General features: G+C 37.7%; 1 protein-coding gene across 1 annotated transcript in view; it reads left to right on the top strand.

Annotated features, from left to right (window-relative positions):
* The window catches only part of LOC138164124 (protein TALPID3-like), a 79136-nt gene that overhangs the window by 36966 nt on the left and 15558 nt on the right, over window positions 1-26612 (top strand). Inside the window, exons 13-20 of the mRNA XM_069091719.1 lie at window positions 5250-5437; window positions 11068-11175; window positions 12125-12205; window positions 17473-17666; window positions 18707-18825; window positions 20885-21075; window positions 24684-24843; window positions 25412-25637. Of these exons, the coding sequence (XP_068947820.1) occupies window positions 5250-5437; window positions 11068-11175; window positions 12125-12205; window positions 17473-17666; window positions 18707-18825; window positions 20885-21075; window positions 24684-24843; window positions 25412-25637 (1267 nt within the window). The remainder of the gene's footprint in view (window positions 1-5249; window positions 5438-11067; window positions 11176-12124; window positions 12206-17472; window positions 17667-18706; window positions 18826-20884; window positions 21076-24683; window positions 24844-25411; window positions 25638-26612) is intronic.

The following is a 26612-nucleotide window of genomic DNA, read 5'->3' as shown; positions in this document are numbered from 1 at the left end:
GTATATGTAGATTTATAGCCCTTGGGTCATTGCTCCAAATTATTCTGCAGAATGGTTCAATGTGTTCACAATTTTACCAACGGTGCATGAGTGTCCCATTTTTCCTGTGTCTCCTCCCAACATTTGTCATTTTCCCTTTCTGTGACATTAGCTAATATTGATAGGTGTGAGGTGGTATCTCAGAGCTCTTCTAATTTGCACTTCTCCCGTCAGTAGTAAGGCAGAGCATTTTTTCACATATAGCTTTGATTTCTTCATCTCAAAGCTGCCTGTTCATATCCTTTGGTGTTTTATGAATTGGGGAATGCCTTGTGTTCTTCTAAACGTTGACTCAGTTCTCTGTGTATTTGAGGCCTTTCTTGCTTACCTAAGTTGTCTTGTTTTGCCTCACCCTTTTGCCGGTTCTGCTGCTCCAGAATTAGTTTCGAGATGTCATTTTAATGTTGTTTGCAGGGAAATTTGAGAGGGCTCGGGCCAGTCACTGCCTCTACTTCGCCGTCTTGGCTTTGCTCTTCAGAACATATTTTAAATTTAAGAATAGGAAATTTTTGTTTTCTTAAACAACCAGCAGCAGCAACAGTGCATATAAATAAATTTTCTTCTACCAGTGGGTGTCAGCACAGTTGATTTTTATAGCGCAATGCATAATTTTGGGAAGAATAAATACCTTTATTTATTTTGACCTTTTTTTGGCCAGGGTTTTAGTGAATGAAGTTCTTATTTTTTAGACACTGTGATGTGAATCATGTTATATCCAAATCTGTTGTAACAGGTTTTGTTATAATGGGTTCTATTCTATTGGGCTTTGATTAGAGCATTTCAAACGGATAAAAGTGGCATTTCCAAAACTAGACTACTCAACTATATTCTTAATATAATATGTACTTTTTTGCTTATAGCTCTTGTTCATTCTTTTCCTTCCATTGTTGCACCCTGTTTTTTCAGTCCAAAAATTGGTTCATAACCTTGCTTTGCGTAATCATTGTATGGTATAATTCTGTTCATCACAATACTTAAAAGGTAAACAGAGCAGCAATGTATTCCACCAGTGGCATATGGATACACATTTATCTCTTGTTAGCCTCGAACCTAGAATTCTCAGTACACATGCATTGTCAATATTCAATTTTAATGCATATTCACAAGTATTCTGTGCAACCTAATCTTGCACGGTTTGGTAATAAATGATTTTTAAGTGATACTGGCAGAAATTTTTAAAAAAGCCTTACATGATGGTTGTGCTCCACTTTTAATTTTTTTTTGCCTTTTTGGAGGACAATTGGGGTTAAGTAACTTGCCCAAGATTACACTGCTAGTTTTTTTGTGTGGGTGTTAAGTGTCCGAGGCCGGAACCAGATCTCCCGACTCTGGGGCTGGTGCTCTTACTCACTGCACCACCTGGCTGCCCCCTGTGTATTTCTTAAGGTCTAAGCTTATATGTTACCTTTTCCATGAAGCTTTATCTAATCAACCTAGCCAGAATGTGATTTTTCTGAGTTTATCTACTGCTTTTTTGTACTTCTTTTTTTCTAGGTTGAATTTTCAACCTAAATTTTTTAAAGCAATCGGGGTTAAGTAACTTGCTCAAGGTGACATGGCCAGTTATTTCTGGGTGTGGTGCTAAGTATCTGAGCCCGGATTTGAACCCCAGGTCATCTCGACACTGGAGCCGGTGCTCTTACTCTCTGAGCCACCTGGCCACCCCTCAACCTAAATTGTTACCTTTTGTTTCTATATCACCTATATTTCCCAAGTGTAACCTTTCCTCTTTGTATCTCTGCTGTTACATTTATCATTTATTGTCTTTTTTGTGATTATTTGTCTATCTTATTTTCCATGCTAGATTGTATAATGGGAAGAGAATTCTTTACCTATACCTAAAATCTGCCTTACTGGCTTTTACATTTATGTTATTGCTTTATGTTCTTTATGTGGATGATAGATTGGTCAGTGTCATTATTATCTTTTGGATCTATTGATCTAGCTCTCTGGTAGGGGCTCAAATTATACTTTGTGTGATCTCAAAGTCAAGTTCATTTTATTGTAAAATGGAAATGGGAAAGGTGGCAGTCATCCTGATCCAGAATAGGCTTGAACAATCACATCATAATCCTTGATTCAAGGAACAGTTCTATGTTCCTGAATGTCAGATAGCTTCTCAGAACCTTAGTCATTCACCAGAAATAGATTCTGAGAGGCTCATAGTATCAACTCTCATCACAGTCTCGTTCTAGTTACTCATTGAATTTTACTAGCCCTCTAGTCCAACCCATTCCTTCCCAAAGAACTACCACCACCCCTGCTGCCTCCCAAAATATCCCCAGAAAATGGTTCTGCAGCCTTTCTGCTTGAAAGCCTCCAGTGAAGGGAAGCCCACTGCTTCTTGAAGTAGCCTGTGCCACTTTTGGGTAGCTCTAATATTCAGAAGGTGTTCCTTTGTGTATGTAAATAAAATACTTGAGGAACATGATTTATTGAATGAATGGTTATATGGATACCTTTTTTGGCTGTATAATATACCACAAAGAAAGGACTAATAAGAATATTGGAGTTTGGGAAACAAGTGTTGTTTTCAAATTTAAAATTCACAGGAAAGTGACAACTGCAGGTTGTTCAGAAAAGGATATGCCATTTGACAAAAGCGATTATTTTGCTTCTGATTTTTTTGTCTGGGGATTAATTTCAGTGCTTCTGTCCAGAGAATCTGAAAATAACACTTGACCCTGTTTGGTCTTGGTTCACCTTCTGTCTGCATAACTGCTTCTTTTCAGTTTACTTTGCCAAGTTGTTATTTACATTATACCCCCAACAATGGGTATGCCCCAAGACTCTGTCCTGGGCCCTTCTTTCTTTTCTCTCCATACTCAGTAATTTCATTAGCTCCAATAGATTTATTTATCAACCCTAGGTAGAGCCTCCCAATTAGAGTATCCAGTTACATTTTCTCTTCAGTTTTAAATCACTACCTGCCTCCTGAATATATCAAACTGCATGTTCTATATGTATATCAGAGGCAACATGCCTAAAACAAATTATTATCTTTTCCCAAAACACACTTTTCTTTGTCCTTTCCCTATTTTACTCTAGTGTACCATCCTTTGTGTACCTACCAAGATTTGCCACCTTGGGATCTTTAGAAACTTTTCACTTTCCCTTGCCACACGTATTGATTCCACTCCCAGAATCAACATTTCTCCTAACTTTCCCATCCTCTCAGCTTGCAATAGCCAGGCCTCTAGTTCAAGCCCTTTTCACTTCTCTCCTGGAGCACGGCCAGAGCCTTGTGATTGGTCTTCTTGCAGCAAAACCTTCCCTGACTCGTTTAGAAGCACAAATCCTAACTCTGTCCTTCTGAAGCACAGGTCTGACCAAATAGTTCCTCTGCTTAGTAAATGCAAGTAGCTCCCTGTTGTCTTTAGGATTAAATATAACCTGCTTTCTTTGGCATTGAAAGCTCTTCATAATCTGGTTCAAACCTTCTATTCCAGACTTACAAAAATTATCCTTTTCCTAGATTGTGATTCCCCGAACTAGTCTATTTGCTATTCCTCACACATGACCTTATGTCACCTAACTCTGTATCGTAGAAGGACATGTTGTCCTTCCATTCCAGACTGGAATTCACTTTGTTTTTATCTCCAGTCTCCTTCAGTGTTTAGGGTTAAGTTCACACCATCTTCATGAGACCTTTCCTGATTCTCTGTAATGCCAGAGCCTCCTTACCTCAGCCCCACTGTCTAAATTACCTTCTGGTTACTTCGTATATATTAGTTTTGGGTCAGTTTATGTGTGTGCATATTTCTTATGCTTGAGAACAGGGATGGTTTCATTTTTGGCTTTGTACCCTCAGCGCCTGTGTAATGGGAATGCATATTTGGAAGATCTTCCCTGCCCCTAGGCTAAAGTGCACCTGAAGCCTGGGGTGGGAGGCTTGTTTTTCAGTAGATACTTTTTGATTGGCCAGTGGGTCAATAAGGTTGTTACATTCTGTGAGCCAGGAGAAGGCTATATAAGCCCTGATGTGAGGCTTTGTTTTGGGGGCTCACTTTGAGAAGTGTTCTGTGATTTGATATGGGTTTTGGGAAGCCGTTGTCCAGGCCCCCTCCCGGCTTTGAAAAACCCAGATGTGGAAACCCAGATGTTGACTGGGTATGGATGTAATTAATGGTTGGACAGTTTGGAAATCTGTCTACTTGATCTGTTTCTGTCTTGATAATTCTGCCTGTATACTTTGAAGTTCGGGGTGCTGACCTTTTCCCCTGAACAAGGTAAACTATATATGCCTGACTGATTAAAGTAAGCTTGTTAACCCATTTTGAGTTGCTTTCCTTTAACAAAGCAGATCCAAGAACCTGTATGGGCAGCCACCTTAAGGACGCTTGGGGTGCTTGCTGCTACAGCCTGTCAGCTCCTATGAGCCTGGGCACATGGAAAACCCTTAATAAATACTTCTGAATTGACTTTGTTTCTGCTGGTTTGGCATTCCTGTGATATATTTACATAAAAAAATTAATATCTTCATTGTTATATCACCATCATTTCTGAATCTTATCTCTCTACCTTCTCACTTCCAGAGACTACCTCTTGTAACAAAAACTTTAAAACAGTGAATGGGGGGATGTGGTTTGAGAAGCAGTTCTGAAAAAACTAATTGTCACATCAACCAACCAAATGTGATATCATGTGCATTGTATGAAGGTGCATTTTCTCAACTCTTCCCCTAGGTCGTTATAATTACAGAGTGTTCGGTTTCCTTTTTTTCTTTTGAATTATGTGGTATATATTGTGTCTGTTGTTTTATTTAATTCTCTATGAGTTTGTATCTCTCTCCACATGCTTCTCTGAATTCTTAGTATTCACTATTCCCTAAGGCATAGTAATATTTCATTACCTTAATATACCAAAATTTGTGTAGCCATTCTCTGAACAGTCGCCTGTTTTGTTTCCAATTCTTTGCTTCCTTTTTGTGATCCTTGGAGATCTTCTGGTTTGTGATAAATCCTGTTGTATTTGTTCTTTGTCCTGTTTCCTTTATATTCTTGAGGTAATATGATTGTAATAATGCATTCATAAAATAAAACTAGCAAGTTTATTGTAGATATTACATACTATGAAGTGCCTTTACTTTCTGGGTGCCTAAACCAGTTTTGTGTCAATTTATGTTGTGTGTGCATATTTCTGTACTTCCCCTGCCCCTAACCAATTTCCACAACAGGATTTACATTTCATTTCTTTTTAAACTTATTTAGGACAGACTCAGAGCAATAGTGATTCTATGCCACCTGCTGAAGTACTTACAGAAAAACCACACCTTGTAATGGTAAATACTTCTATTTCTCCATCTACTCAAACTAAACGAACTGAACCAAAGAAACCCAACACAGCAATTATAGAGATGACATCAGAAAAAAAAGATCCTCCTCAGCTTACCATACAGGTATGAAAGTGTTAAAATGAAGAGGGAAACATTTTAACTAAATGTCATGATACTAATATTTAATGGATTACTGTGTTGTTGAGAGACATTGATTGTTCTTTAATGATGAGAATTCCTTAGTAACGTGAGATATATGTGGTAGAATTCACGTGTGAAAGTACTATTGGCCTACATCAAAAAGACATCTGTTTTGTGTTGGTTTTTATTTCTTATTTTTTTTTCAAATGCTTTATTAACTTCTGATTTACATCATTCATTTCTGCCAGATTTTGAGTTACAAATTTTCTCCCTGTTTTTCCCCTACCCACTGCCCCAAAATAGCAGTCCCACAGGATATCCCCTCCTCCAATCTGCTGTCTCCCATATTTCCTCCCATACCCCTTTTGACTTTTCCAGGGGATCTCTATGCCCCAGTGCTTGTATATCTTATTTCCCAATTACATGTAAAATAGTATTAATAATAGTATATATATATATATATATATATATATACATATATATATATATTTATTTATATATTTAAACATTTGATTTTAAAACTTTGAATTCCAGATTCATTCTCTTCCTCCCTTGTCACCCACTCATACTGGGAAGATAAGCAGTTCAGTATAGGTTGTACATGTGTGGCTAATGCAAAACAATAACATAGTAGATGTATTGTAAAAGACTGACTATATTTCTCTCCCTCCCATCCCACCTCCCACTTGTTCTATTCTCTACTTTGATTCTATCCCTTTTCAAAAGTGGGTGCTTCCAACTTCCCTCCCCCCCAGCCTGCTCTCCCTTCCATCATCCCCCCTCTGATTCCCTTCCCCCCTACTCTCCTGAAGGGTGAAATACCCTTTTTAGTGTGTATTTCATTCCCTCCTCAAGCCAAATTCTATGGGAATAAGGTTGACCCATTCCCTTTTGCCTTCCTATTCTTCCCCTCCATTGTAAACCATTTTCCCTTGCCTCTTCTATATGAGATAGTTTACCCCAATCTGTCTCTCCCCATCTCCTCTCATTATATTCCTCTCTCACCTCTTAATTTCACCTTTTAAGTATCATCCCTTCCTGTTAAATTGGTCCTGTGCCCTCTATCTATGTATACCTGTAAACATATATACACACATTCACATATGTATTCATATGCCCATATACCCTCATATATAGACATATATATATATATATATATATATATGTATATCGGGTTTCCCCGATAATAAGACACTGTCTTATTATTTTTTTGGACAGAAAAACACCAGAGGGCTTATTTTCAGGGGAGGGATTATTTTAATGAACATTGACAGCAATTTTAATAAACAGGTAAATGTGAACAAAAAAATGTACCTTTATTCAATAATGACCATGTCATCTTCTTCAATAACATCGTCATAAGTGTCTATACCCTGAATTCCGTCCTGGATGTCTTGCGCCTCCATTTCCTTCAGAAGAAATGGACCCAATCTGTCATGTCCAGCAATATAGCTCTCTTTAAAATGAATATGTCTTGTCCAGGTAACCTGCTCTTAGTGCCTTGGCGACACAGCTGTCAGTAATTTTATCCCATGACTTCTTCACCCAAGTCACAACTTCTTGCAGACAGGGCTTCACAAAGTTTCCACGCTGATTTCTTCCCATTCTATTTTCAATGTAGTCATTGACTTCCATGCGCAAATGGTCCTTGAATGGCTTGTTTATTGCAATATCAAGGGTCTGGAGATAGGCAGTCATTCCTGCAGGAATCATTACTTGATCTATTCTTCTCTCTGCAAGGAAGTTCTTCATTTCTTTAGCACGGTGAGTGCTGGCTGAATCCCAGACTATCAGACCTCTTTGGTTACCTCGCATAACAAGTGGCAGCATTAAATCAACCCACTTTCTTATAATGGCTTGTGTACACCAGGCTTTTTCAGTTTCAAGAACGTAAATGCCAGATACACGTTCAATCTTACCTTTCTTGCCCTTACTGATGATTACCGGTAGAGGTGTGGCTTTCTTTCCATCCAAACGAATTGCCAAAACACAGGTGACCGGTGCACTTTCATAGCCAGTGGTGGGAATGTAGATTGACGTTGCACCCCTGTGATGAATTGTTGTTTGAGATCCTTGTCCCATAAACACTGCAGTTTCATCCATAGCAATCATATTGCAGGTTTGGTACTTGGAAATGTCGATCCTATTAATAAAGGACTTGAATGCAAGTGCACGTTTAATAACTTCAGCATCTTCCAGCTTAAACAGTGTTGTTGATCTTCTTAGGGGCAGTTCATACCGTTGAAGGAAACCGTCCAACCAGTGTTGTGATGCTTTGAATCCTTCTGAGACCATTTCAAACTCTGGTGCCATTGAAAGGGCAAATGCTTGAATATCAGCCCTGCGCACAACCAAGGCCTTTGCTCTCCTGTCAGCAATCCATTCACCAATGAGGATCTCCAAGTCAGGATATAAGGGCTGCCGACCTGATCCAGACCTGCGCTTTTTCCCTTTTTCCTCATCCACCTGTTGATTGAGGTTATTATAATCTGCTCTCCATTTTCTGACCATTCGAAGATCCAAAAGTTTTTCTTTACAGAAAACTGCAAGATTCTTGCCATGTGACTCCTCTACAATTGCTTTCTTATTTTTTGTACTCATGTCTGGGGGTCAAAACAGACAGAATAATAAAATTATGACCATCAGTCCTTCTTTTCACTCCATCATGCCCCCTGAGTTCTTCTTTTTTCCTCCATCATGCCCTTTTTATCCTCCATCATGCCCCCTCACTCCCGCTTACATACTGGGTTTTTATGTTGTCCTGCCTCAGCTCTCCTCCGCGGCATTGCTCTCAATCGCGCCAGCAAGCAAATCACTGGCGAAGAACAGGATGACGCACTCACTGCTGCAGCTCTGATTGGATGCAGCTCGGAGCGCGGCGTGCGTTTCACCCGGGGGGGGACGGTGCATACAGAGGGTACCGTAATGTAGTGTGTAGCGCAGGGGATCACCTTCACTACAGTAGCAATCTCAATAGGGCTTATTTTCGGGGGAGGGCTTATTTTAGAGGAATCTTACACAGTAAGGGGAGGGCTTATTTTCGGGATAGGTCTTATTATTGGGGAAACACGGTATATTTCTATTCCCTTCAACTACTGAGAAAGGTTTCATAAGTTACAATTATTGCTTTTCCATGTAGGAATGTTAATAATTCAACTTTGATAAGTTCCTTATAATTTCTTTTCCCTGTTTACCTTCTCATGCTTCTCTTGCTTCTTGTATCTGAATGTCAAATTTTCTATTCAATTCTGGTTTTTTCATCAAGAATGCTTGACAGTCCCCTATTCCACTGAATGACCATATTTTCCCCTGAAACATGATACTCAGTTTTGCTGGGTCGGTGACTCTTGGTTTTAATCCCAGCTCCTTTGACCTCCAGAATATCATATTCCAAGCCCTTCGATCCCTCAGTGTAGAAGCTGCCAGATCCTGGGTTATCCTGATGGTGTTTCCACAATATTCAAATTGTTTCTTCCGGCTGCTTGTAATATTCTCTCCATAATCTGGGAATTCTGGAACCTGGCTATAATATTTCTAGGAGTTTTCTTTTGAGGATCTTTTTCAGGAGGTGATTGGTGGATTCTTTCAACCTCCATTTTGCCCTCTGGTACTAAAACATCAGGGCAGTTTTCTTTGAGAACTTCCTGGAGGATGATTTCTAGGTTCTTACTTTGGTCATGGCTTTCAGGTAGTCCAATAATTTTTAAATTATCTTTCCTGGATCTATTTTCCAGGTCAGTGGTTTTTCCCATGAGATATTTCACATTGCCTTCTATTCTTTCATTTGTTTGGATCTGTTTAACAGCATCTTGATTTCTCATAAAGTCACTAGCTTCCATTTACTCCAATCTAATTCTGAAGCAATGATTCTCCTCATTGAGCTTTTGAGATTCTTTTTCCATCTGGGAAATTTGGCTTTTTAAGGCATTCTTCTCCTCATTGCCTTTTTGAGCCTCTTTTGCCATTTGAGTTAGTCTATTTTTTGAGGTGTTATTTTCCTCAGTCAGGCTGTTGACTCTCATTTCGTAATTTTCTTACATCGTTTTCATTTCTCTTCCCAATTTTTCCTCTACTTCTCTTATCTGCTTCTTAAGGTCCTCTATGGCCTGTAACCAGCTTGTATTTTCCTTTGAAGCTTTTCGGGCAGGAGTTCTGACTCACTGTCTTCCTCCTGTTCCATGCTTTGCTCCTTTTTGTCCCCAAAATAGGAGTCTAATGTTGGAATCTTCTGTCTGCTTTGTTTCCTTTGCCTGGTCATGTCGCCCCTCAGTCACTTGACCCCTGGGCTTTTTCCCATAGTAGGACTCTGCTACCAGAGAGGGGAGCTTTCGTCCCAATGCTGGGGTTTTCTCAGCTGCCGGAGGTATTAGATGGGTGCCCTCTCTGAGGTCTCCACATGCTCTGGCAAGCTGGACATACACCCCAGGACCTCCACCCTAGACTGCAATCCAGATCCAAGCAGGTTAAAGCAAGAGCGATCATCCCTCAGACTGGTGCTTGGTCCCCCTACACTCTGCAGGCCAGGAACTGAAGCTGCCATGTGGTGCTGGCTGGCTGTGCTAGCCAGGGGCGAGAAGCCATGCACTCCCCCTTACTGGTCCCAAAGTCCAGACTGCACTGACCTCTCCCTTTTTCCTTTGCATCTATGTGTTGATAAATATGGAAATGGCCACAGCTGCTGCTGATCTGGAGTCCCTCTGGCCGAAGGCTGGTCAGGCCCACCCTGGGGCTAAAGTCTTAGCTTGGGGCTGGGCTCGGCTCCCAGAGCGCTGTGCTGGCCGATTCCTGCCAGCCTGCCGGGCTGTCCTGAGCAGGAGGTTAGCTTCTCTGTGTCATTTTGTGGGTTCTGCAGCTCCAGAGTTTGTTTAGAGTCCCCTTTTTACATGGATTGGGGAAGGTGGAAGCCGGAGCAGCAGGGAGGTCCTGTTTCTACTCCGCCATCTTGGCTCCACCTGCTGTGTTTGTCTTTCTAACAATTGTGATGGCTTCACTCCTTTCACTTTCATGAACATACATAATTCCCTCTTCTTCTCAATAGCTTGCATTTGTGAGATGACAGAAATTGCACCCCAGCCTGAACAGTCATGAGAGTAGAATTTAGTTATTTGATCTGTATGGGATCAAAATGCAACTGTGGCTTTATTTACATAATAGGTAGTCACTTGAGCCTACCAAGCACATAATAACTTTGTCTTTGTATTGATAGTTTTAAAAGAATGTATGTTTCTTTTAAAAGATGATTTTTTTCATTGATTTAATTACTTAAATGTTTATTGAGCATTTATGAGGCACGCAGCTTTGTGAAAGATATGGGCCTAGGTGAGGATGGTAGATCATAAAAGGTATATAAGACAGTGTTCTTCTCTGCAGGGTTCTGTTTCTAGCTCTTATGAAACCAAAAGCAAACGAAGAGCCAGGATTCAAGTATTTTTGCTTAAGTCTCCAGAATTAAACCTGTATGATCTGTAGAAAAAAATGGGCTCAAACTCTAAACTAAATATGCTTGTTTTATTATCGGGCAATAAAGTGTTGCTAACACAGATACATCTAAATTAGGAATAGAAAGTATCTTAATATGTGATTCTTGTTGTTTATTTAAATTTTTATTTTAGGTATTACCCAATTTAGATATTGATAGCCTTTCAAATGAAAGCACAAAGGAAAATCAGGCATCTACCATTTCCACAGAAGCATCTCATCCCATACAGACATGGATACAGGTATCCTCTAAAAAAATTTTTATTTTCTTTTTGGAGGGGAAAAGGCAAGGCAATTGGGCTTAAGTGACTTGCCCAAGGTCACACGGCTAGGTTTAAGTATCTGGGATGGATTTGAACTCAGGTCCTCCTGATTCCATATTAACTAATGCTAATTTATATAAAGCTTCCTTTCCTTAAGATAAGTTGAATAAATAAAGGCAAAGAAGGTGTTAGCAAACTATTATGTGAATTTAGATCTTGGTTAGAGGGAGGGAGAGGTGTGTGTTTGTGTGTGTGTGTGTGTGTGTGTGTGTGTGTGTGTGTGTGTGTGTGTGTGTGTTAGAGGTTAGGGAGGGGCCACTAGGGAATAAAGTTTAAAGGTTGATGGCCTTGGGGAAAAAAATACAATATTTGCATTTAGGCATTTCTAAGGAAATGTTTTTCTTGGTTTTGGGCAGTGATCATTCCAGGGTTATTCTTTTGGTCTGGTTTTACTTCATTCTTATGGCAGACACTCACAAACTTACTCCTGTAGAGTAAGATTGGTTCTTGCACAGGGCAGTGTAGAAGGAATTGAAACATTTTTATACAATTTTTTTTAAAGCAGTTGGGGTTAAGTAACTTGCTCAAGTTTACATGGCCAGTTATTTTGTGTGGGTGCCAAGTATCTGAGGCCGGAACTGATCTTGGGTCTCCTGATGCTGGGGCCGGCGCTCTTACTCACTGCACCACCTGGCTGCCCCATTTTTATACGTTTTATAGTAATTTTCACCTTTGTGACAATGAGTTTAAGCAGTGAGATGAAATTAAACCTATTCCAGGGATGTAGTTTTACATGGAACTAAGGATGAAATGGAAGAGGTAGATCAAAGAGACCAAAGAATTAGACAAAAACAGTATGTATACGAGCAGAAGTAATAGTTGTCAGGTTAGTAGGAGGCTTTATAATATAACATTGAATGTCTTTTAGGATCCAGAATTTACCCAACCCGATGAAGATGACCCTAAGTTTCCAGGATCCAACTTTGATGAAGTCTTTGATGTTATGCAGGTAAAAATGGGAGCTCCACATGGTTCAATATTGTTTGGTCATTTTTATAATGCTGTAGTGATTTGTTAGATAGCATTTCTCTTTTAATTCTAGCTTAACTTTTAAAAAATGTTTCATAAATTTCTTTTATTCCCACATCATAGCTATTTCTGAGGAAACTTTTTCCTTCTCTGGGCTGCACTGGGTCTTTTCCCTACCCTTCTCAAGATTAAGTATTTCCTTGTCACTGGATAAAGTAATTGCATCTGAAGATACACACTGTAAGACATTCTTCTTGGTAGCCCTTAGTTTTTCTGCTGATTAAGGAGGAATATTTTGTTATCTCTTCAATAGGACCATCATTGTTTTATCAGGCATTCAGAGTTCATCTTTCATTTAAATTGTTTAAATCACATATTTATTAAATGCTTACTATGTGCCAGGCACTGTGCTAGACCCTGGAGAGATAAAGAAAAAAATGCAACTGTCCTTGCCCTCAAGGACCATACTTTTTTTAGGGGAAAGTAATCATGAGTAAGTACATATAAATACAAGGTAAAAAAATTTTTTTTTGGCAATAGTGCACTAGCAGTCTGCTGCTGGTTATGGTGGTAGTGAAATCAGGAAAGATTGTGTAGAAGGTGTTACTTGAAATAAGTTTTGAATGAGACAAGGGGGAATTCTGATAGGTATATGTGAGAAGAAAGTATATTCTAGGCACTGGGGACAGCGAGAACAAAGGTGTGGAGACATCATGCAGCAGGGAACGTGAAGGGGACAGTTTGGCTGCACCAGAGAGTGCAGGTAGGGGAGTGAGACACAAGAATGAAGAAGTAGATTGAGACCAGGTTGCTGAAAAGCTTTAAAAGCTAGAAACTTATATTTCATTTCAGAGGCAATAGGGAGGGTGTTGGAGTTGGAGTAGAGAAGAGTCATGAACTTGAGGAAAATCCCTTTTTTTCAGAGTTATGTGAAGAATGGAGTGAAGAGAGGAGGGCCTTGAGAAAGAGAGCTCATTTAGGATGCTTTTGTTATTCCAACATAGAGGTGATGAGGGGCTAAACTAGTGAGTTAGTAGCCATGTGAGTAGAGAAAGGAATGGGTATAAGAGACACGAATGAAGTAGAAATGACAAGGTCTAGCAGCTGATCAGTTGTGTGGGATGAGGAACAGTGTGAGTCAAGGACAGTGCCAAGGTTGTGAACCCAGTTGTGTTGACTGGGAAGATGATGAAATAACAGAAATAGAGAAGTTCAGAAAGAGAGGTGGTTTTTTTGGAGGGAAGAGGAAAATAAGTCCACTTTTGGATCTATTAAATTTGAAATATCTACAAAACATCTAATTTGGAATATTTGTTAGGCAATTGGTAGAGTGATTAGGATTCAAGAGAGGCTAGATAAATAGATTTTGGAGTTGTCTGCTAGAGATGATAATTGAGTAGGACTTTGGATGTCACCAAGTGAGAAAATATATGGAGAGAATAAAAGAGGGTCAAGGACAGAACTTTGGAGTAGAGCCACAGCCAAGGGGGTATGGCATGGATGACGGATTAGCAGAGGACACGGAGACAGAACAGTTGGGTAGAGGAGAACTAAAAGGAGTTAGTGTTCAGGAGGAGAATGTGAGTCAACAGCGTCAAGTCCTGTAGAAAGTTGAGGAAGATCATTGAGAAAAGACCATCAGTTGTGGTAGTTGAGACATTGGCAAATTTGGCAGTTGGCAAAATTGAATATAGTTCAGTTGAGGGATGAGGTTAAAAGCCAGAATGCAAAGGATTGAAGAGTCAGTGAGAGGAGAGGCAGCGTAGGGAATAAATGCAGGCAGCTTTTTCTAGGAATGTGTCTTTGAGAGAGACGAAAGATATAGGACAGTAACTTGAGGGCAGTGTAAGATCTAGTGAGTTTTTTGTTTTTTCCTAGGATAGATGAGCCTTAGACTTTTTTGAGGCAACAGAGAAGGGATCAGTAGGTAGGGAGAGATTAAGAAATAAAAAGAGAGGAAGCAGTTTGCTGGATGAGAAGGGAAGAGAAGGGATCAAGGGAGGATGTAGAAGGTGAGAAGGGTCAGCTCGATCCAGAGGCAGGAGCAAAGGGAGAGAGAATGGAGGGTCATGGTTTTTAAGATGTAGGAGACGGGGAGTTCACTTTCAGTGGTCTCAGTTTTTTCAGTAAATTATTGAGTGAGTTGTCATTGTGTACAGGTGGAAGTTGTAGAAAACCTTCCTATTTGGGTCTCATTTGTGGCCGAATAAGGGTATCATATCATGGGCATGAATTTTATGAATTCTTGGAAGTCAGTATTTATGCTGGCACTTATGATAGCTAATACTAATGCTAATAGCAATAATTGTAATAATGTATTACAATGGTGCTTTAAGGTTTGCAAAGCACTTTACAAATATCTCATTTTATCCTCACAACCGCCATTGGAGATGGGTGCTGTTATTATCCCTATTTTGAGGTAGATCGATATTGTAGTAAAGAAACCACTGGGTCGGGAATTAGGAAAACCTCAGTTCAAATCTGGTCTCAGCTACTCACAGACTTTGTGAGCTTGGGAAAGTCACTTAACCTCTGTCTCCTTCAGTTTCACCAACTGTAAAATGGGGATCATAGTAGCACCTACTTCCCTGGGTTGTCATGAGGATCAGATGAGATAATATTTGTAAAGCAAGTAGTGCAGTCCCTGGCACATAATAGATGTTTAACAAATTCCTGTTTCCTTCTCTCCTTCCATTTCACATTTGGGGAAACTGAGGCAGACACCAGCTAAGTGATGTGTTCAGGGTCACACAGGTAGTAGTCATCTGAGCTAGATTTGAATTTAATTGTTCATTTCAGGGGCAGTACTTCTGTACCACTTAGCTGCCTAACTCCTATGCCGGTTATCTAGGGAAGGAATAGATGGAAGTCCTTGGAGCGGCCCACACTGTCCTGTGTAGTTGTTATTAAACAATATCAGATAGTTTGAATGGAGTCAAATATATTTCCTTCCTAGGAATGGAGACAAGGAGGTTGGAATACTTTGCTACATACATTGTTTGGTCTCGATCTTGGCCTGATGGTGTATCAGTCAGCTTAGTCCCTAGGTGGATGCTTAGCACAAGGCCTGGCACATATTAGGTGCTTAGCAATTGTTTATTGATTGGTTGGTTGTTGATTTTGCCAGTGCTTTTTTCTTTATTTCCATTGCTGAGACTAGTCAGGAACAGTTTGCTTTTACCTGGGAAGGAGTCCAGTGTATATCCCTCATTTTACTTGAGGGTTATTGGAATTCTTCACATTGTCACAGATTGGTGGTCAGGGACTTAAAAGAGGTCCCAGTTGTTGGGGGTTTCATAAGTCTACCACGATATTAATAATTTTAAATCTAAAATAAAAATATTTGTTCAGGTATCTGCATATATATGCATGGTATAATTAAAATATACTTTATGTACTATATATTATATATATGTTTACATACTTAATTGATCTCGCTGCACCTACCCCTTTCTTCTATATAGCCTGGATCAACTTGAAGTAGGAAATTGAAATAACCTAAATGAGTAATGATGGTAATAAAAGAGGAAACCTGTGGAATGTTTATTGTTAAGAATTCCTTACATTTATAGAGTACTTTAAGGTTTAAAAAATACTTTTCTCCCAACAAACCATTGAGGGTAGTGCATATTATCTCCATTTTATAGATGAAGAGAGGTGAATGATTGAGAATGAGAGGTGAAATGATTTACATATGATCTTAAAATTTGTTTGTGTTGGAGCTGTGATTTGAACAGTGTCTTGATTCTAAGTCTAGCATTTTCTTCACTGCACCTTGGGACCTTCTCTGGTGTATTTAAAAAAAAGTTAAAAAAAATTCATTCTAAGAGGTAGGAAAAGTCATATTCCTAGAATTAAAAAGATAACTAATCATCATCTAGTTTGTTTGGTTCTCTGGAATATATTATTAATAATATTATCAATAATTTATAAAAATTATTATACCAATGCAGAATTTTATAGTAAACCATATGACAATACATAATAATTATTATCAATAATGTATTATTGAGTATGTTATAATCTCAAAAATCTTGAAAACTAGATTGAATATAATTTTAATAATAAGTATTCTTTTGCCTTAGGGGAAAAAGTTTGTCTTCCCAAGGTAGCTTTCACATTCTTGGTTCTAGTCTTAAACTTTTTATGCCGTATTATTTGTCCGTTAACATTTACTAGGCACATTAATGCTAGGAGTACAAATATGAAAAAGAAAGACAGTCACCGCCCTCAGCTAGGTTACTGTATGCTAGCAGAAGAGAACATGCAAAAGGAATTTGAAAGGTGGTGGAGTTGGGAATTGTAGAAGTCCCAAGGAGTGCAGGTGGGGAGACAATAGCCTGGGTCCCCTTCTGAAGTGGAGGTTTTGAAGCTCACTGCTCTGCCCTTCATTTCAAGAGTACTTGTAATGCTTGAGTACTTAGGCTTATTCAGTCTTGCATGATGTTGCAGTTTCTGGAAGCATGATAGAGAATACATAATAATAAAATAATATAGTCTAGTAGATAGTATTCAGTAGTAGGTTGTTTGACAGAACTACATATTAAATGTTAGGTGCCAACTACTCTTTTTTTTCTGAATCATAATAGTGATCTTAACATTTTCTCATTATGCCCCCACCTGTATTCTCTCTCAACTCTGATTCCTGAGCTACCGAGTTTAAATGCAGGGTGAGCTCAGCAAACTGAATAAGATATATTAGATGTGGATAAGAAGTTGCTAAATATTCTCCTAGCTAACAAAAATTTTTTAATCTGACTGTCTTATATATATATATATATGAGTGGAATAATTTCTTGATTAAATATTCTTTTATCTTTGACAGCTCTAAGTTGCTACTTTTCCTATGTGACTTGGTGACAGTTTAATTTTTAAGACTGATGTATAAAATAGGGAAAAAGGACCAGGGACTGGGCCTATTATTTAATTAGTATAGGCAACCCCAAAAGAGGAAACTCCCTCAGCCAATGTAAGTTGACACTTTTCAGCTTAGATTCTAAGAACGTTGCCTTGAGCAGTGTGAGGTCAAGTAACTTGCTCAGAGTTACAGTCAGTTTGGGTCAGAGGTGGAATTTGAATAGAGATCTTTGGCTTCTAGGCCAGCTCTCTATCCACTTATTATGTTGCCCCTCAGTGTATAAAATCTAAATAATGTAATATCCAAAAGATTTTCTTCATCTTACATAATACCTCACACATAAATATTGTATGAAAGAATGACTGTATTTTTTTTTTTGTTACTTTTAGGATGAAGAAAAAAGTGATGAGATTGTAGATTTCTCTGAACCACTACTGGAGTTTAACCAAAATGCTAAAGTTACTTTTCAAAATTATAACGGTCCTCCATTTCCACCAGTTGTATCTGCTGCTCAGCCTACTGCTGATATTCTGGAGAAAGTGATTGAGAAAAAAGAGGCTCTAGAAAATAGCCTTATTAATTGGTAAATTTACGTTGATATTGATATTAGTAAAGTGATAATATTAAATATAACAGCAAAATGAGACTTCCTTTGCAATGCTTAATTTTCTTCCTTTTACCTATTAAAAAGGTAGTAATAATCAAGGTAATAATAGTAAAACAGTCACTGTGTGATGTAGGGTTGAAGGGGCTTATTCGATTGCATTTTTTTGTTAAAAACATCAGGGAATGTCTTCAAACTTGTTAATTTGAATCTACTGTCATTATAATGGTAAAAGTGTATCTTTTTTTCTTGGTATTGTAATAGAGTATTTAAAAAGATTATCTTCTCTTGTGTCAGGGTGACTTTTGAGTCCGTATTTTGAAGATTAGTGTAGTGTGTAGTAGTGTAATGACTCTCTGAACTTGAAATCTAGAGGGACTTGGGTTCAAATACACCACTTGAAATGGACTTTGTGATCCTAGGCAAAGTGCTCTGAGTCCATTTCCTTAGCTGCAGAATCAGTTTATTGAAAGGCTGAAATGATGGAATGTAAAGCACTTTGCAAACAAATCTTACTGTGCAATATGGATGTTAACTGTTATTGTTTATAATTATAGTTATAGTTAATGACTTTGGGGAAAAAATGTATTTCTCTTGGGTTCTTTAGATAACTGCACATCTGAAGACAGGACAGATCAAGTGATTGTTGAAGGTTCTTTCTAGCTCTTGTTTTGTGATTCTGTGTGCTGTTCAACAGAGTTTAAATATTGTAATTGCATCCTACGCTCATTATATTCATTGACCCATTTTTTCTTCTGAACTAAAGAGTTGTATTAAACTTTCTCAATTTCCAAAGCGACTTTAAGCAAGCTCTTATATCACTGTGATTCTTCTGGTGTTCTTTAGTTAAGGTTACTAAATGAGCACATCTTTTTTAACCTTACTGCTTTCTGGACCAGGTGTCATTTTCAGTTATCATCAATATAGTCCTTAAGTAAAGTGATGTTTGAAAATATCAAAGCCACGTGTCCATCATATGCATAGATTTCCATTTTAAAAAAGCCATTCATTTTTCTCAGGGTAGAACAAGAAATAATGTCAAGAATTATTACAAGGGTGCTTCCATTGCGGCAACAGGCAGTACCTAATGTCAATGTTTCAGAAAGTGAAGAAAGTGAAACTTCTGCCTCTGATGTTGGTAAGTGCCAGCTGCTTAATTTCTTTCTTTTCAGATGCCATTTGGACTGTACTTGTGTTCAATTTACTGTGAAAATATCCTTATAATAATGATAAAAGAAGTCTTCAGAATTCTTAATTTTTTATTGATGTTTTTTGTTTTTCATCTTAATGCCATTTTCTGATACACCATTCTCACCATTGTGACGAATAAAAACACTTAACACAAACCAACGTATTGAATATATTTCTCAAGGTATACATATCATTTTGTTTATAAAGAGAAGGGCAGTATGTTTCATTTCAGTACTCTGAAATAAAGATCATTACATTAATCTGAATTGTAATTTCTTTTTTTTTTTTGGAGGGCATTTGGGGTTAAGTAACTTGCCCAATGTCACACAGCTAGTTTTTTTTATTTTTTGTATGTGTGCGTAAGTGTCTGAGGCTGGATCCAAACTCAGGTCCTCCTGACTCCAGGGCTGGCTCTCTACTCACCACGCCACCTAGCTGCCCCCAAAATATAATTTTTTAATGTCTACTAATTTTTTTTTTTTTGCTTTTTGGAGGGTAATTAGGGGTTAAGTGACTTGCCCAAGGTCACATGGCTAGTTTTTGTGTTAAGTGTCTAAGGCCAGATTTTGAACTCAGGTCCTCCTGACTCCAGGGCCAGTGCTCTATTCACTGTGCCACTTAGCCACCCTTTTTTGTTTGTTTGTTTTTCGTTTTTTTGCTTTTTGGAGGGCAATTGGGATTAAGTGATTTGCCCAAAGTCATGTGGCTAGCTTTTCTGTTAAGTGTCTGAGGCTGGATTTGAACTCAGGTCCTCCTGACTCCAGGGGCAGTGCTCTATTCACTGCACCACCTAGCTGTCCCTCTAATTTCTTTTAGTCATATTTTACGTTATTATGGTCGTTATGTATTTTTTTTTTGGTTCTCTGGACTCTATGTCATTTCATTGTCTTTCCAAATTTCTTTGAATTCCTTGTAGTACTACACCATTTATTATGGTGTCGTAGGTCTTGAAACTCATGTCATGGTTTGTTCAAATTCTCCCCAATAAAAAGGCACCCACTTTGATTCCATTTTTGCTACCACAAAATGTGCTGCTGTGAATGTTTTAGTATAGATAAGAAAAAGGAGTGTTTTTTGATGGATGATCCTTGAATAATGATTTAGGATCACATATAGTTAGTATTTGTAACAGTTTCTTCATTTGCATTAAAAGTTCCAACCATTTATTTTGTGACTTGAGTAAATACTAAGGGAAGTTGATTTACCCTTCTTCCTCCCTTACACACATGTGTCTTTCTAGGACACCCAACAGCACATTTTAGGGAACTCTGGATATTAGTGTTTAATTAGAGCTAATTTTCTGCCATGATCAGTGACTAAGAATAAGTTTATTTTTATATTGATGATTTGGTTTCTTTAAAATGACTGCCCTCCTTTTTTGCATCCCCTTTATTAAATACTTAGATCACACATTTCACCATAATTTCAAAATTATTTCATTACAAGAAAGATCACATGATGCCTGTAGATGAAATCTGTGTCTTATCCACATTTTCTTAAGATGCCTGATAATAGGAGTAGAACATTTCTACCTACAGAGTAGTTCACATAATCTCTGAATCCAAGAATGATGGCTGAAAGTTCACATTTGTATTCATAAAGCAGCTCTCTCCTTTCCGAATTCCCCTGTGGTCCCTGTGCACCTTTAGCTAAGAATTGTAGTTTGGGTAGTTTGCAAAATGTATTTGAAAGAGTTCATTCAGATGCATTAGTTCTTACTGACTATGGTGCAAGTATAGATGCAAATCCTTTTGTATCTCTAAAAGCTGTAGTAGTAGGAATGGGATCACATCCATGCATTTCCCCCCCCAATTCCATTTCAGTTACTAATGTGGTCTAGCTTATCAGTTATTTTAGTAAATTGTACTCAAAACACAAAATATGTCTGTATTTTCATATTTACCTCCGTTTTTTCCCTGTAAGCCTTTTTGATACTTTAAAAATTAACATATTGATTCTAATTGAGTTTTGACACAAATCTACTTTTCTCACATTTTAATATTCAGTTGAAGCAGCAGGTGGTACAGGATTTCGCCTCGTTGTTGATGCAGGTGTGCCTGTGAATTCAGACATGATTAATCTTTTTGTAAATGAAGCTCTTGAAGAGATTATTGCCATCATGCTGGGTAACAGGGAAATGACAAAAGACGTTCCTCTTCTTCCTGCAAATGTTCCTGCCAATGTAACACACCTACCAGTAAGAAGCATTTCTGTTCTAGAGTATTAAAGTGGCAGAAGGTTAAATAAATATTCTGACCCTCTGTTTTACAATGTTCAGATCAGATTCTTGTTGCTAAGTGTAAATCATTTAGGCTTGGATTGTTAAAAAAAAATTTAAATTGATTGAAATTTTAAATTTGGGTTGAAAGTGATCAGGAGTAAGATAAATTAAGAATTATGCTTTGATGTTATTGATATATTGAATATAATATCTAGTAGCTATGGAATGAATCGACTTACTCATGAAATCTTTTTTTCAGTGTTAATGAGATCAAATTTAAGAGGCAGGCAGGAAGATGGCAGAATATTCCTTAGACATTGGTTTTTTCCTATAGCCTCCAATCCAGATCTCCAGAGACTACCAACCTTTTTTTTTTCTTTTCGCCATCAAATTAATATTACCATTACTTCTGGAATAGGCTTGTCAGTGACTGCCTCATTGTTCTACCAACTGTCTTATCAAATTACTATGACTTTTCATATCAAATTACCCTTTCCTAGCTACCCATCCCCTATGTGTTTGATTCCCCTATTAGAATCTGAGCTTTTTAAGGGCAAAAACAGCCTTGCTTTTCTATTTGTATCCCTAGAGCTTAGGCACATAGTTAATACTTAATGAATACTTGGCCACATAGTGAATACTTAATTATTTTTCAATTCATTTAAAGTGAATTCTATACTTGTTCAGCAGTAGAAGACTTTGGCAGCCTTAGATAAGTATGATTCTGAAATATTTTTTTTCAGAATGGTATAAAAATAGTGTTAGAAATTTGTTTTTTTAGATGGGGGAAGGCAAGGCAATTGGAGTTAAGTGACTTGCTCAAAGTCACATAGCTAGTTAAGTGTCGTGTCTGAAGTGAGATTTGAACTCAGGTCCTGCTGACTCCAGGGCCAGTGCTCTACTCACTGCGCCACCTAGCTGCCCCTAGAAATATTTTTAAAACTTTTATGTTTTAGCTTTACCCTGTAAGCAGCAGATATATTGTTGAATAAAAATCTTTCTGTATTTTGGCATGTCAGATTGCCCAAAGTTTTATTAAATCAACTGGCTATGTAGAGAAACAATGTTTTTAGAAACAGTGTCTCCTCAAGAGACTGAAGCAAAAGGCAGAGAAAACATCATGTGAGTGAGAATAGTTAGTTCCAGACTTTTCTTCAACATCTAAATTCGAATATCTTGTGGTTGTAGTTGCAGAGAAAGGGAATGAGCATTTTTATTGCACTTACTATGTGTCAGGCACTGTGCTAATGTTTTTTACAAAAATTATCTCATTTAATTTTTAAAATTTTTAAATTTTTTGCCTTTTTTTTTTGGAGGGAGCAATTGCCCAAGGTCACACAACTAGTTTTTGTGTTAAGTGTCTGAAGCCGGATTTGAACTTAGGTCCTCCTGACTCCATGGCTGGTGCTCTGTTTACTGTGCCACCTAGCCGCCCTAATATTATCTCATTTGATTCTCAAAACTACCCTTCAAGGTAGGTACTATTATTATTGTCTCCTTTGTATATTTGAAGAAACTGAGGCAAACAGAGGTAAAGTGGGCTGCCCAGTGTCAGTGCTGATAAATGTCTGAGGCTGGATTTGAGCAGTGGTCTTCCTGACTCCAGGTCCAGTTCTCCCCACTGCATGCACATTAGGGGCATTGGCTTCTGGATAACATCTTCCTGGACACCTAACAATTTGATGTTACGGAGGCAAGGGGAGGAACCTGGAGGACATGCCTCTTCTTTTTATGCTTAATGAGGACCTTTTTAAAATGGAAGTATGGAACTAACCTGACTTCTATAGGTAAATATGTGTGAATCTTTTGAAAGCTCTAGGACTCTGCAATTTTAAAGTTTATTTTATATTAACATTACATTATTTTATTATATTATTATTAACATTACATTAATATTAACATTATACAGGCACATTCAAAACAGTTTTTTAATTCTTAAATCCCAGGGGAACTTTAGGCTTAAATTTGTCTTATGGAAGTTAGAATCAATAAAATGAGCTGGTCTGATCAGCATTATGCAGATTTGTTGTGCCCAGAAATGAGATCTTTGGAATTTTATTTTGTAATCATGATTTGCTTTCTCGTTTTTTTTAAACTAGTGACAGCCTTCTTAATACCATGTCTCAGTTTGAGACTGAAGAGATCTGAAAACATTTAAGACTCATTTGACCGCATTCACTCATAAAAATACTTGGACTCTTTACTGAGTTTCAGAACTAAGAAAGAAGTATATCTGGTCATTTCACTTTGGACCTTTCATAAAGAACCACCCATTAAAGGCTGTGTTTTTTTTTTTTTTAATGTATGTTGTTAATATAGAGAAGACCTTAGAATGTCTGAAATTTTTCTCTTGGCAAAATAATTCATTCTGTGACCCATTTCATTGAAGAGCTTCTCCAAACATAGACTTGTGCTCAGATACCAGATCAACGAATGAATGAAGTGGATGTTCTTTATTTAGCTAGATGCAGCGAATGCTACTGCTCTAAAGTTTTATATGATTTGCAGTCTTCAGATAATTTGAACATGGTTGTCCTTTCTTATACTTGATATATTAGAGAATGATGAGACAATATTTTACTGATTCATCTGTATTTTCCTGTTTACCCATTTCAGATTGTTTATGGTTTTTTCCCCTTTGTTTAGCACAGGTTTATCTAGGTTTGGTATTTGCTGTCCCATCATTCTAGCCAGTGGATCTTGATACTCTGATCTTCATTTTGGTTATCAAATATATTCAATAGGTTTGGTTATTAGCATGTTCTCTTTGTCTCTATGCAAGTAACTAATAAGAATGTTGAACAAAAGAAAATGAAGGACAGAGCCTGCAGCTCTACATCACAGACCTCCCAGTGTGACATCCGTCATTAATTGATACTATTTGGGTGTGGCCATTCAGCCATTTATAAATTCACTTTACCAAATGATCTACCTTTAAGTTTGTACTGCTCCTTCTTGTTCATAAGAATATTGTGAGAAATTTTCTCAGTTGCTATGCTTGAAATATTTGTTATGTCTCAGACATTCTCATTTATCAATCTGTTAATGTTGTCAGGAAAAGAAGTGAGATTAGTTAAGCATGACTTTTTCTTGGTGAACCCATCTTGACTCCTAATGATTACTTTTTTCAGTGCCTAGAAACCATGTTTTTAGTAATTTGGAATTTTTCCAAGAGTATACATCGAGCTAATTAGTTTATAGTTTTCAAATATTTCTACCTCTTTTTCTTTTAAAATCAGAAAAACATACTCCCTATCTCCTGCCTTGAGGCTCCTCTCTGACAAGAGATATGCCATGATTCTTCAAAGATCTGTAGAGGAGGATACTATTTCTAGATACAAAACTATTCCAGAAGGTCCAGTATTCTATAAAAGGCTAATTTCCATACAACTGAGGTTTTCCAGTACCTCGGGTGTGAAGACAGAAAAGTGTTTAGTTTGGCAAGGTTCCTTATAGTCATGATCTTTCCTATATTTTTTGTGTGTAAGTTTTTTATAGCTTAGGAACAAGTCTGTTTTACTCTCTTTAAAGCATAATTATAGTTGTTTGTCATTTTATCTTTTTTTGTATTAAATTTATCTTAGACTATTCACCATACTCCAGTGCCAACTCCACAGCCTACTCCGCCTCAGTCTCCTCCTCCATCTCCTCTTAAGAAACCATTATTAATAAAAACGCCAGAGGCTTCACCTTGTGTTTCAGAACATGATCTTTTTCCTGTAAAAGAACAATTTACTCAAACAGGTAAATACTGTATTTTTTCATCAGCTTCAGTATTATTAATGAGAATTTTAATTTGGGTTTGTATTTATAGATTAATGCAAAATCCTCTTATTTTCTTAATTGTCTTTTTTTTTTTTTTGCTTTTTTGGAGGGGGGAAGGCAAGGCAATTGGGGTTAAGTGACTTGCCCAACGTCACATGGCTAGTAAGTATTAAGTGTCTGAGGCTGGATTTGAACTCAGGTCCTCCTGACTCTAGGGCCAGTGCTCTATTCACTGCGCCACCTAGCTGCCCCCTTAATTGTCTTTTAAAAATAAACATCAGATTTTTTTCATAGTGAGAAATTGGTTGATGCTTTTTAAAAATTTTCCAATCTGATATGGGTCAATGAAATTAGTTTTTTCCCCCAGAATTACTGTGTACTTACACTAATGTTTTTTTAATAATTATTTTAAATGTAATACTTATTTGCAGTACTCACCATTATGTTTTATAACAAAATGTCAGGGAATTTTATAAAGCAAGATACCTTTACCCTTGTAGTTGGACTGTTTGACTGACTTTTTTCCCTTTTGGTTTCAAATTGATAGGAAATGATAATCTCCCTGCAGATACGCTCATTCCTACCCCCACAGTTACTCCAGCTGCTACACCCCCGTCAGCAGGCACACCAACTCTCACTCTCTCTGAAGATTCCTCTGAAAAGCTGAACAGACCAAGCCCCAAACTTCTCAAGCCGTGGAGTACTGATGATTTGCCACTGGCTGAAGAGAATCCTAATCCTGTTCAAGAGGAACCACTTCACCCAAGAGCTGTGTAAGCAATAAAAAAAAATTTAACCTGTTTGTCTTTTTAAAAAAATGGTGGATGCTTTTAAAGTTTTTTTGTATCTCTTCTCAGTAATCCATCTTCTTCCACAGAGTCCTTCCTTACAGTAAAAAAAAGTTAAGCAGATCAAACTATGTTATCTGTGTCTGATAGCGTATGCAGCATCAGTAGTTAAACTGCCTCTCTTGGGAGGAGGGAAACTGCTTCATCATCTAGAATCAGTATCAGTCATTTCATTAATCTGAATTCTCATGCATTTCGTTGTTTTCTTTTGTGTATATCATTATAATTAGTATGATGGAAAAAATTACAGGAAAAATAATAATACTTTGTAATTGTAATTATTACATTATTGTAATTGCTGCTTTTTTTTTTAAAGCAATTGGGGTTAAGTAACTTGCTCAAGGTTACACGGCCAGGTGTTTCTGGGTGGGTGCTAAGTATCTGAGGCCGGATTCGATCCTAGGTCATCCCGACACTGGGGCCGATGCTCTTACTCGCTGAGCCACCTGGCCACCCCTGTAATTGCTGCTTGTAAGGGCAGTTAGATGGCTTGCGGGAAGATCTGAGTTCAGATTTGATCTCAGACACTTATTAGTTATGTGACCATAAGGGCAAGTCACTTAACCTCTATTTGTTTCAATTTACATATGCATATACACAATCCTTCCCCCCACCACACACACATATATAAAATATGGGGATAATAATCATACCTACCTCCCAGTAGTGAAAATGAAATGAAATACTATTTGTCAAGCACTTGGTAAATCTTATGGTGCTCTATGGTATTATCATCTGTGTGTCGCTTTCTCTTAGGTTGGCTGTCACTATATCTTTAGCATAATTTATGTAACATTAAAAGGAAGCAGTGAAGCTTTTAATAAAGCTATTAAATCATTAGATACTTAAGAAAAAAGTCTCCTAAGTGGGAACTTTCACTTTTTACTCTTTTTCATTATT

Source organism: Petaurus breviceps, unplaced genomic scaffold, assembly GCF_028583685.1.
Source record: "Petaurus breviceps papuanus isolate PSGF00001 unplaced genomic scaffold, PetGlider_PUasm1.0 189, whole genome shotgun sequence".
Taxonomy (NCBI): Eukaryota; Metazoa; Chordata; class Mammalia; order Diprotodontia; family Petauridae; genus Petaurus; species Petaurus breviceps.
Note: the sequence above shows the minus strand (reverse complement) of the source record. Positions and strands in the feature narration are given on the sequence as shown.